We start from the raw sequence: 13,345 nt of genomic DNA, 5'->3' as shown, positions 1-13,345 counted from the left end.
GTCTGAAATGCATAGCAAAACCCTGTCTCAAAAATATAAAATAAATAAATAAATAAATAAATAAATAAATAAATAAATTTCTGAACTAGCATTTGAACATCTCACAAAACACTGGGAAAATAGATATTAGGAAGTATCTGTAAAATTAGAACTTTAGTTAACTGAAATGTAACATCATTATACTTAGCATGATAATGAAAAATTACACTGAATCTTTCTATTTAGATTTGAAGATAGAACAGCATCTTAGGAACTTATCTCAGGCAGCCTGCTATGACATTTTAGAGAAATTGCTTCCACTACATCTATGCTTATTACCCATCACAAACAAGTATAACAAAATGAATAGAAAGAATGCCTTTCATCAGGCAAAAATGAAGTAACAGTGTAAAAGACATATATATATATATATATATATATATATATATATATATATATATATATATGACATATACACATATATATATATAAGTCTATTTCTATCCTAAAATTATGACCACTACATATGATCCATGTATTTGAAGTAGAATATGGAATGAATAAAATGATATTCATTTTGACAAGTTTATCTCATTTTTATTAGTTTATTTGGTACAGGGTCTTGCTACATAGTTTGGACTCATAGTGATCCTCCTGTCTCTGCCTCACATTTTAATGCAACAAAAGTACATAGTAATATTACAATGCTAAATATTAAAATTCAAGCCTTATACACAAAGTTTCTCATTTACACAGTAATTACCAATCAGAAAGTATACTAGTTTCTACAGGGAAACACCAAAAACTTATGCCAATACTAATTATGATACGTAATTCAAATTTATAGTTATGTCAATATTTCCCACATCAATAAGTGTACATGTCACTGTGAAGATTTAAACATCTAACTGAAAAAAAATTACTCCTAAGCTAATCAATATTAGAAACTGGCCATAAAAAAATTTAGCCTGCCCTTAATACACTGACATAAGCACAGAAAACATCTGTTGATGGCAAAAATAGTGAAGAAAAAGTGAAACATGGGGCTGGTGAGATGGCTCAGTGGTCTAAAGCACCTACTTAGAACAAACTTAGCAAAGCACAGGGACCGCAGTTCAATCCCCCAGCACCACATGCCAGCCAGCCCCGCCCCCTGGTAGGCTGAGCTGGCCACACACACACACACACACATACACACACACACACACACATAAATAAAATTTTAAAAAAAAAGTGAAACTTTTTTTCCACACAGGATTTTTCTAATGAAAAGGACAACTATCTGCTTTCTTATGATAAGTCAATCTGCACATGTTTCTCATGAAACCATATTTATTGGCAAATTAAATGTTGTTCATGTAATAAGTAAAAATTATACAGTTTAACAACAACAAATTTTCAGAAGTCTAATTTTAGAAATATGGAAACATGGAAATTGTTTAAAGCTGTATTTGCACAGTCAGGCTAATACTATGTAGAAAAATGTACCACTCGTGCAAATAAAGATAAAATGAGACTAGTAATTGGATTATGATCTCTATTACATATCTTTTTTAAAATTTGGGATTTGCTATAATTTTCATGTGCAGGCAAAAAATAATGATAGTTTTTCTACAACACTTTGAGTAATTGCATATTCATTTATGTTGAATAGATTCAACCTCTCATACTAACATTAGATATGTGAATGCTTATAGACACATGAACAGACACATTCTTCTCCACTCAACAATTTCTGTTAACATAAATCTTTTAGTCACTCAGTTTTGAAATACTAGAGTCATATTTCAGCTCCTCAGTTTCCTCTTCCCTAGTATCTAGTCAGTCAATAATTCTGGAATTACTTCGTAATATGCTTGCAATCACGTATATTTACGGCTCTTTTCCATGCTCCCTCTCTGTTTCAAATTTAAAACAAACACACAAATCAATTGGAAAATTCAATCACATGCCCACTGGTTCTGAAGCTATCTTAGATTTACTGCTTATCTTTTCTTCCATTTTAATGCATTACTACTTAATACTTCATGTTTCCAAGGTCACAATGCTGACAGGCTCCTTACCTAATCATTTCTGTGTGAATACAATGGGCCAGCAGAGAATCTTAGTACATTCAGGCTTTTCTTAGCTATAATATCTTTTATATAATATTACAGGAATATCTCTTCCTATATACCATTACTATCATACCAAATTCCTGTTCCAAAACCTCCTAGCTGTGTACTATGAGTTGTGTAAATTAAAAAACAAAACAAAACTAAACAAAAACCAATGCACTGCTTTTGAGGTTTCTCTGAGTTCTAGAATTACAAAGTGAGTGGGGGGTCCCAGCTCTTTGCTCTAGCTGTTGTTTCCTCACAAGCTTCAACTTCTTTCTGCCTAAACTCATCACCTTTCTCCAATACCCAAACTGTCTGCATCTTAAAAATTACACTTTTTCTTAAAATTTCCTAATTTTTTAAAAAATGTCATTTTAATGGTATGAACTGTATATTAAAACATATGGATATATTTGTATTAATCACATGGAATCAAAATATGGAGAACAGAACCAAAATGTTAGAACTATCATGAAACTGCAGGATCCATAATGGTGGACAGATATAAATGTCCACCATTTTTACACTTCTAGGCCTAAGTATAAAAAAAAAAAAATATGATTACTTTGGGAGACTGAGAAAACAAAATGAAATTATCTTTTAAAATTACAATTTGCAAAGCATATAAATGAAAGTTATTTTGTAAACATTGATGTTCCTGCTCCCACCAAAAAATGGCTCACCCCTCTAAATTCTCTTTTCTCCCAAGAAACCTCTTCTGTTGCATAGTGTCACATACATACCCAGTTTACAAAGTTGTCCTTTGCCTCACCTCCAGACAATGACTCTCTCTTTTTTATATTGATTTTATTGAGAAAGAAGTAGTAATGAGACAGTTTCAAAACAGGTTAGTAGGACAGTTACAATAATTAACACATTGAATATTGTTTTCTTTGTAGTAGTTATTCATAATACAAGATGCAGTCATAATATCTTGTCTAAACACTATTAGTTCAAAATTTTCTTCTTATTTAACTAAGAGAAAGTAGCTATATATCTATGCTATTTTGTATATACAGATATATTTTTTCACTACAAAATGGACCTTTTTTTATATCCTCCTTTTTTGTTTACTTTTGTCAGAGATGGGTATTTCATTGCCATTCATATATTGCTGACAATGGCTCTTTTAATGTCCATTTCTCAGTACTGAGACGTCAATATTTCCTTCTGCAATGAATTGTATGTTTTGATTTTCATGAACAAATAATTAGATTTTGATTAAAATACTAAGATGTAAAGTAAAAGGTTGTTTAAAGAAAAGAGTGAAATTTTGAATGAAAACTAATTTTTTAACTGAGGGAAGAAAATTTCCATTATTACAAAGGCTCACAAAAAATAGTTGGCTATCTTGTACTTCTCAGTTTCAAAATTTGCTTCATGTAAACAGTGTGGAATTAGCAAGAAGACAAATACATACATCAAGGGAACAGAACAGAGATTCTAGGAATAAAGTTCTGAGTATAGAGCTGAATGACTTCCAACAAGAATTCCAAGATTGCATAATAGGAAAGAATACATTCAATAGTGTTAAAACTAGATATCTAGGGGCAAAAGAGTGTATTTTAGCCCTTACAGCATACAATATAGAAATAAGGCCATTACTCAAAGTAGATTAGCATTCTAAGAATAAGAGTTTATGCTACAAATTTCTCAACTTAAAACATAAGTAATACATATGACATTGTAATGGTTGATACATTATGTCAATTTAGGAACTGAAAGGTCCAGCAGTTTAACTAAGTGATTCAGTAGGGGGTCAGGGACCTCACTTTGTGAACATCATGTGCTTGTGGAAGAAGAAGCACAGAGGTGGTGTAGGAAGAGAGCCTGCGTACAGTGTAAGGGGGGAAAATAGGCTTGCTTGCCCCCGTTAGCTCTGGTTAGGACCCTCTGTCTTCCGCCACACTGAAGTGCTGCCCTGTGCCACGCCACCCTGCCTTGGAGCCAACTCATCATTGAATGAAATCACCACAAACTGAGCTAAATACACCTTTTTCTTACTTAACTTTGAGTGTTAAGTATTTTGTCCCAGCAATGAGAGAAAAATGACTAAGACAGACACTATATTTTTAAATAATTTCTTAGACATGATACCAAAGACATAGACAAAAAAAGTAAAAACAGATACCAAAATTAAAAAAAAAAAAACTTCTGTGCATCTAAAAACATAATCAAGGATGAAAAGGTAAATTACAGAATAAAAAATATATTTATAAATTATAAATCTCATGGCATGAATATCATATATATTTATAACTTAATGACAAAATATAACATTGTTTAAAGGTAGATAAAAAATTTTATCAGTGTTAATCCGAAGAAAATATACAAGTTGACAAAGACAAATGTTAAATATTCAATATTATCAATGATCAAGGGGATACAAATAAAAATATCATAATGTGATATTAGTTCATATTCACTAAGATTGTTATTGTCCAAAACAGATGAAAATGAAACACATGAGAATGTAAAAAATTAGAAAACTTATAGTAGTACAACAATTACGTAAAAAACATGGTTTTTCCTGAAATACTGAAAATAGAATCATAATCAAGAATTTCTACTTTTGGTTAGATAACTGAATGAATTAAACATAGGATCTCAAATAGGCACATATGCACCCAAGTTCATAATAATATTGTTTCCAAAAGCCAAAGTCCACTTGTCCATTTATTGACGAATAAATAAAGAAAATATGGTATTTACACACAATGGAATCTTACCAGATCTTCCAAACTTAAGAAATTCTGACATCTCATACAATACTGATGAAATCTGAGGATGGAACGCTAAGGGCAATAAGCCAGTCACAAAAGAGAAATGATATGATTCTAGTTATAGGCAGTGTTTTCTCTATATAAATTCACAGCAAAATTGTGAATGTCGAATGCCTGGTAAATCCAATGTCGTGGTTTATGAAAAGAGACTTGCCATCTTATACATTGAAGAGAATTGTGAACATAGATTGTACAATGTGCATAACATACTTGTAAAAGAAAGGAAAACTTTTCTATCTTTTTGGTTCTGTACTAGTGTCTTTGAAGCTGACAAATCACAAATGAATAGAAAAACAACCACACAATTTCATGTGTTGTCAAAAATTTCTTTTTTCCCTTATAGAAAAAAAAGTGAATACCGAAAGAAACAGTTAAATCCAGTAAGTTTACCACCTGTAGGGAGCGAGCGTAAAATGACTACGCGCACCATCTTGCCTACCACGTGACTACAGCATATGGCCAAACTCTACAGGTCAGGCAAAGTCTTAAGATAGCTGAGCTTTGGTACCAGCCAGTATGCCCAGCCTGATTCTAAACTGATGTTGAAAATGTTGTTTCTGAGAAAGACCAGGAATAGTTTGATTGGTCACAGGCCAACTTTGTCTACCTTATGAGATAAACTCCTTCATACTTCAGGGTGTAAGGCTCCTCTTATCTTACTAACACCTGAGAGATGTTCTGTGTCTCTATTTCCTCCAAACTTTGTAAAGTCCTAGATCTGTCTACCTCTTTCTTTAATCTCGCAACACTTCCACCTTTGGAAGCTCATTCTTATACAGAATACGAACTTTTTTTTGTAAACACTGCTTTAACAAACAGTGATAAATTGTGAGGTGAAAAGACAAAGAAAGCAACAAGAGGTTCATGAAGGTGGTAAAATGGGATAATATATGGAAGACAGAGGTTATTAAGTAGAATTTATTTTACACTGACTTATCTTGGCATTGTCACCATCTCTGCATAGTGAAGTGAATATTTTCCCCCTTGTATGAAAAAAAATTATCTCAAAAGGACAATGTACACCCTGTCTTTAGATAAAGGGTAGGGAACAGAAACCTTTTCCTTTGCCTATTTTTCTCAACTGAATTTAACTCAAAATAATCCCTTTATATTTAACACTATTTCATTGTGCATTTAAAAATTGCTACAATGGTGAAGTTCTATACCATATATATTACACTACAATTTTTAAGAAATCAAAGCAGCATTTCCAGAAAATTAACTAACATAAGAAAACTTAGTAACTTACTGTAAGTAGTTTTATGCAGCAAGATTTCTGCCTAAAGTAAAACATTATTCCCCTAAGAAAAATGCTTATATGTGCTTTATTCTGTTTCCTATGTGAAAGAAAATGTGTGAGGCATCAGTATTATTTCCCCAAAGATAATAGCTATAATTTTTCCAAATACAAAACCACACAGACATTCTTACACACTTGTTAAGTAGGTAGTGAAATTAATTCCACACACACAAACACATAAACCACAATATTAAAAGGTTATTATTATCTTCACACACAAAAATTTTATCTTTACTTGCAAGTTGTAATAATTCTCAAATTGAAAAGAAAAGTTGTGGAACAGAGATCAAAAATCCAATTAATGTTCTCATTTTTATTCCTTCTTTGTGCAATCAATGCTACATTTATCATATATTAATTAATAGGAAAGGAAATATATATAAATGGACAGGTACTCAAAAGACTGAGCGCAGAAATTAATATACTATAGCTTATTTTTATTTCATATAGTAAATAAAATCTGCCCTTTGAGAGCAATTTATTCAAAATTTGTGTGCTATAGCTCTTCTTCCACTAATAACATAAGGTTGCTCACATCTTTTTTTCTTTATCAGCTTGCAAGTGTGCAGACATATGAAGCAGTTATTTGGTCTAGGATATAAATAGCTGAAATAAATTTGCTGTTTCCTCAATTTTTTTCCTGATGGATTATATGTAAATGTCAGCTGCATTATAACCTTGAAATACCAGTATTTGAAGTACCATGAAACATCTAAATATAAGTAAATGTAAAGAATTTTAAAACTCTGTTTTAACTGCATGTAACTTTTAAAGAAATATTTATCCAATAATTACTGTTAACTTCTTACTTAAAAGAATTGCAAAGAGCAGAGGGAGAAGATTGTAGTTTTAAAAGTTGCCCATAATCCAAAAGACAAACCAGGGAGCATAAAAAAATTCCACAAGATAACAACATTTATACAAAGAAAAAAAAATATATATATATATATATTTCACTAAGTACTGTTTTCATTATATTTTCAATCATGTGCCACAAAATATCACACTTAGTTTTATACCTGCGTATATCTTATCTCTGAACTCCCTATATTCCAGGGGCTGTTACATGTGGTTTGTGTTCTCAAGATTAAACCTGTACTAGGTAAACAAGGATTTGTTGATCGAGTTATAATTTAATGGGCTTAATCAGTGAAAGGAAACTTGGGCTAGAAAATTAATCATTTTCCCCAAGATTACTATAGAGTCAACTTTCAAACCTATGTGATTTGTTTCAGTATTAAGAGTCTTTGGCCAACTCCTATTTGAAAATTCTCTCTGTGTAACTGACATTTTGATCCCCATATTTATTTTTCATATCATGGGATGTAGGACTGTCCCTAGACTATAGACCATAACCCATACTCCTTTTGTTTCTGCTAATTCCTATAAAAGCTAGAAACATAGGTCAACACTGACTACCAAAATGTTCCCAATAACATACTTATTTAATGTTTCCTTTTCTGGTTTTTTTTTTAAATTATTCTTTTGGTACAGGGTCTCACTATGCAGCTCAGACTCATAGTGATCCTCCTCTCTCAACATCCCCAGTGCTAGGATTACTGGCACGGGCCACCATGCCTGGTTTCGGGGCCTGCATGGCACACCTAGGGTTCAGGGTCCAGTGAGGCTTGTAGTACCAGGGATCAAACTCAGGACCTTGTACTTGCCAGGCAGGCACTTGGAGCACAGAGCTATCTCCCCAGTCCAATAGGTTTCTTAAGTCTACTAAATATAATCCTTTTTCTCTTTCTCTTACCCTTTTCTTTTGCCTTCTCTCTAAATATTAACACAAAATCTTAGATAAAAAGACCAGAAATGTGATGTGTATTTGTTTACTTTGTAAAGAGCAGAAGCATTTAAATTCTATTTTTCTAAAATTCAAACAATATAACCTTATAAAAATTCAAACACATATTTGATAGGAAACACGCAAATAAATCCCCAATGCTGAGTTACAACAAATCAAGTTAATATTCAATTTTCTCAATATTGTCGATAAGATAAATTTTATGGCAATTCTTTTTTCCTTTTCTTTTTTAAAAACTTTGTTAAGGAAAGTAAACAAAGAAAGGATGTTGGTTATAGAAGTTTAGAATTTTATTATTAAACATATATAGACTATAATAAAAATACCATGGTTCTTTGAAAAAGTAATAACCAGAGGTCTCCAGCCTTGCTTGTGCTTAAAATATATACACACTTACTCTTTCTTTATTTCTTCTTTCTTTCTTTCTTTCTTTCTTTCTTTCTTTCTTTCTTTCTTTCTTTTTAATGTTTTTAGTACAATGTCTACAGGATCTCACTACACAGATCTGACTTGTAGTGATGCTCTTGTTTTCAGCCTCCCAATCACTGGGATTACAGGTGTGTGCCACCAAGCCCAGTCTCATTCACAGTCTCAACTCACCCCAGGTGGGGGGCAGCACAGCATGCTGGGGATCAAACCCCAGCCACTGCACTCTGCATAAGCAGGAGCTTTAATCCGCTGAGCTATCTGGCGGGCCCTATACACACTATCTCTGATACCTATAGTTTACATGTAAGATTACGTGTAAGTGTATTATTAATAATAATAAATTCAGTGTTTGTACCCTACCCTGGGGGTGAGCATTCCAAAATTTACTCCAGGTTATCTTGATATTTTTTTCATGAATGTCTCCAAAGAAAACACTTTTGCCTAATCTGTTTCCTGTGAGAAGATGCAAAATTTACTTACTTTTATTACTTGAAACATATTTTATGATATTTTTTAGATTGATACTAACATGAAATCCAATATTCAACTACTTGGACTTTTTTCTGGGTTTAGTCAGATGAGTTTAAAGGCATACTGTGGTAAAATATATTTGGACATTTGAAAGAATTCATTGTTTGGGTGATTCACATACTTTCTGAGTATCCACTCAGATGTTCCACAGTAAGTTTTGCTAAAATTATCTATTTAGGGATCCACTTTTAAGATCTTTACATAATGAATCCCCTTCATCATTTCATTGTGGCTAATATAACGTGCTAATATCTTTTTTCTTCCCTCTTGAGGGAAGGATTGAGGACCTCACAATTGGGCTACAGTTCAGTCTGAATTGCACTTTTCAAGGCATAGCTATCTAAATATTAAACAGAATAATGGAATTCTTAAAACCTTGCATAAAATAATTATTAAGATATCTCTGCAACTATTCTACAATAGTTTGGATATGTGGTTAATAAAGGTTTTACAACATTAAAAATCAAAGATGCTTTGCAGTCATCACCCATGAACTTCATACACTGCGATTTATTCAGCAATTTTAGAGAGCAATTCTATTTTCTTTTCGGTGATGTACATTGTGGGGTCAGAGGAAAACAAAATAGAAAATTGCTTATATTAATAATATTATTTCATATAATATTTGTTAAATCTCAGTATTCAAACAATAATAACCATTGTAAATATGCATTTATGTAACATGGATACTAAAGAATTTAAATCTTTCATTTTCAAGTGTTTAGTGATTCTACAGTATAAGGCCTGATCACTCAAGCATTTAATTGCTAAGTGACTCCTCAATTCCTAAAACAAGAAATTCCACTGTGCCACAACACTTGAAAGGGCTGCACAATGAAGACTTTGCTTTCTTTTTCCAATTAAGTCAATTCCTATTTGGGCATATCTATATCTGTTATAAAATTAAATTACCTTGAATTATAAGAGCCAAACAATTATTTCTCATTTTAAAGGTTTGTGTAGTTTTTCTGACTATACTAGCATCATTTTTTATCACACCAAGACATAGAAAACAAAGTTATAAATGCAACAAGATTACATAATAAAGCATCTAAAATGTTCAGGATTATTTTGAAGAATAAACATGCTGTATATCTTTTAAAATGACATTAATAAATAAGAACATAAGTTCAGATCCATATGTAAAACATTTAGACCTTTATAATATGTATATTTAACATCTGAGTTTAAATTATTTTCTAGAAAAAAATCCAGTACATGCACTCATTTATGTTATTTTTAGGAGATGTTTCAAAACCATACAATGTTATGAGGAATTTTTAACTTAGTCCCCTGAAAATAATTAGCCTCATCATATTGATAAGGATTTGGTCTTATTTGAAAAAACTTACAAAGAAAAAATATCCAACTTAATAAATATGATGTTAATATCATGACACAGAAATATAAGACACAGAAGTAGCAAACTTGCATTAATTATGAGTTTACTGGGCATAAGGAAAATCATACTCTGTTACATAGAAGTGTGTAGTGGAATACATTTGTAAAATCAAGACTTTTCTAAAATCTCAAGATATATATTTTTTTAATACTTGGAATTGGCTTTTCAAAAAGATTACAATAGGATGGCATTTTAACAATAAGTACCTGAAGTCATTACACACAATTAAAATATGTTCAACTGGAGCATAAATTAGAGTTAAGCATAGAAAAGTTGAACTTGTCATCATTGTTCATGCACTATTATTTCCAGTTGATCAATTTTTTCATCGCTGATAAATGTCGCAATTACAAATAGCATACAGGGCTAGAACCCCAATTGAATCATTTTTAAAGGGTCAAGGAATCATGCAGGTAATTGGGTACTTTTATGCCACAATAGCAAAGCACATACTTTTCCAAAACAAAGTATAAGGTGTGTTATGTGCAGGCAAGTGAAGAATCTTTTAAAATGTACACTTATTCTGTATTTGGCGAGGTAAAGCAAAGTGAGGGAAAAAAAAAGAAATCTTATAAATAAAAATCTGTTAGGCCTGTGAATTCTATTGTCTTTGCAAGTAGTATGTTTAGTCTGCTACGTGAAACAAATTAGGTCAGATTTCCCAGCATATGCACGCATAGTACACACTAAATGTATAGTAGTCAGAACAATGGAGTTTTAGAATCAATATAACCTGGTTCAACTGAGGTTCTGAGCTTATGAAATATGGGTACTACAAATTAAACAAGATTACAGCACACAGGCAAACTCACCCTTCCAATCTTACATCTGGCAGACTTCTGTTAAGGGCAATCAGATCACTGGCCATAAGATTAAATTGATTGATTTTAAACAATTCTTTCATTTTCTCTTGATCATCTTTAGGAATCAGCACAGCCTTTCCCATTTCTCCTGGCCCTTCTTGGTTTCTTGAAATAACAGCTGTAAGACATACACGGGTACACACACATACAAACACAGAAAAAGCTGAATAAATACATCCTGAAGTCCATTTTTGTATAATAGTTTAATAATGTAATCATCCAGACAATTGCTCGTGAATGACACTGCGTAAAAGAAACAATCTCTTTTGGCTTACTAGCTAAATATTAAATTTTGTCTTTCAACTGTTGTCATATTATATAATCTAAATAATGATTAAAATAAGTCAGAGTTTATAATTTGGCTAACATTATATGTCTTAATATATTTCTCAGAGATTATTTGCAGCCCTAGAACAATTGTTATGAAATAAAAGGCATATTTAAAAATATACTAAATGTTAATTTAGTCTCACAACTAATTACTTGCAAACTGTGAAATACAATGAGAATATACTTAAAACTGATGTAATCAGTGAACTTTTCTCTGATTTGGGCTTCATAATTTTAAAACAACAGCAATAACATTACTAGCCTTAATACAAAGCAGACCATCCTTCCGAGGAGCTACTGTTCATTAGTTTATCTTGATGTTTAGTGACATGAGTGAAACTCTGAAAGAGAACACTTTTCAGTGCATCTTTAGGTATCAGTACCAGAAAGGTGATTAGGCTTGAAATCATTTCATCCATAGAAACAGTAAAAACCTGGAAAATTTTTATATGGAAAAGACATGTGCAACCAACTTCAAACTATTTAAAAATTACCACTTGCTATAATTTGTATCTTAATTTGTCCCAAGGGTCTATGTACCAAAATCTTGCTCCCCAGGTTGGCACTATGCAGTGTTAAAAACATTAACAGGTGGAAACATAGAGTGCAATCTTCAGATCCCTAGAGACATGGCTTCAAAAGTCACTGCAGGACCCAAGTCCCTTCCTTCTTCTCTCTTTCTTCTTAGTCACATGCTAAGGAGTTTTGCGTGGGCACACACTCCTGCCATGATGTGCAGGCTCGCCTAAAGCAAGGGCCCCAAAGATTAGATACTAGAAGAAGCTCCAAAATTCTGGGGCAAAGTCTTTTTCTTTGTGTGCCTGAGTTGATAATTTCAGTTCTGTGTCCCAGTGCTGCAAAGCTGACTAGAATATCATCTAAAGAACATTCACAAAGAATATCAATCATCATAAGGAGCAAATCTAGAAACAGTAGCAGTAATTTTACGAGTGCATAATTTTCAAAATTTAAATTAAATTCTAAATAATACTTATTGCAGAGTAGGAATTTTCCTTTGGAGTTAGTAAGCTGAGATTTCCAAAATGAGCCGAAATAGGTGTTGACAAACTTGTGCTGTCAGTTAGATATTTATTTACCTTAAAGAACATTTCACCTTTAGGATATTTTGGGAAAAAAAAAGTATTTCACAGAACATGTTGAAAGAACTTCTTTACCTAGAAACTCCTCCTAATTCTAAAATTAGAGAATAACTAGTCTCTGCAATATCTTCTTTCAATCAATGTATTAAATTTTGATTTTTAACATATGATAGACTAAATTTAATGCCATGAAATGATATTTTCATGCTAAAAGTTTTGAATATTGTTTTGAAGCATTAATGAATAAATAATGGCTAAAGCATTGGGGGTATTTATTTTCTTATAATTTTTAGAAATCAAGAAAGTTGCTCCCTACTCACAGCTATTTATAACGTCTTTATGGAAAGTAAATCCTCCTTATCTTCTTAGGTTCTGCTGGTAGTATAATAATTAAACTTACATAAGGAAGATTAACAAAAGAGAGACATAAGGATATCTTTTTACATGTACATTGGAGTCCACGAAAGGAAAAAGGAAGACCCAAAGAATCTGACCCAAAGCATATAAACTTTTTCATACAAGAGAGAATAAATTGTGGGGCCGAGACAAGACAAACAGGTATGGAGTAGAGTCAGAAAATTTGGGAATGTACTTAGGAAATACATGGAGGAAGATGCAAACATGACATCCTGTCCACAAACACCATTAGAACAAATCTCTCTAATGACTGCTTAGACAACAATGTGCAATGTATTAATTATTGAAACTATGCTGGTAATCTG

General features: G+C 32.0%; 1 protein-coding gene across 2 annotated transcripts in view; it reads right to left on the bottom strand.

Moving 5' to 3' along the window:
- The window catches only part of Galnt13 (polypeptide N-acetylgalactosaminyltransferase 13), a 509,399-nt gene that overhangs the window by 317,024 nt on the left and 179,030 nt on the right, over positions 1-13,345 (bottom strand). For both annotated transcript variants that reach the window (XM_023713326.1, XM_023713325.1), the window contains exon 2: positions 11,143-11,311. In XM_023713326.1, coding sequence (XP_023569094.1) covers positions 11,143-11,311 — 169 coding nt within the window. The remainder of the gene's footprint in view (positions 1-11,142; positions 11,312-13,345) is intronic.

Source organism: Octodon degus, unplaced genomic scaffold (assembly GCF_000260255.1).
Source record: "Octodon degus isolate 3935 unplaced genomic scaffold, OctDeg1.0 scaffold00030, whole genome shotgun sequence".
Lineage (NCBI taxonomy): Eukaryota > Metazoa > Chordata > Mammalia > Rodentia > Octodontidae > Octodon > Octodon degus.
This window is presented reverse-complemented; position numbering and strand designations above follow the sequence as displayed.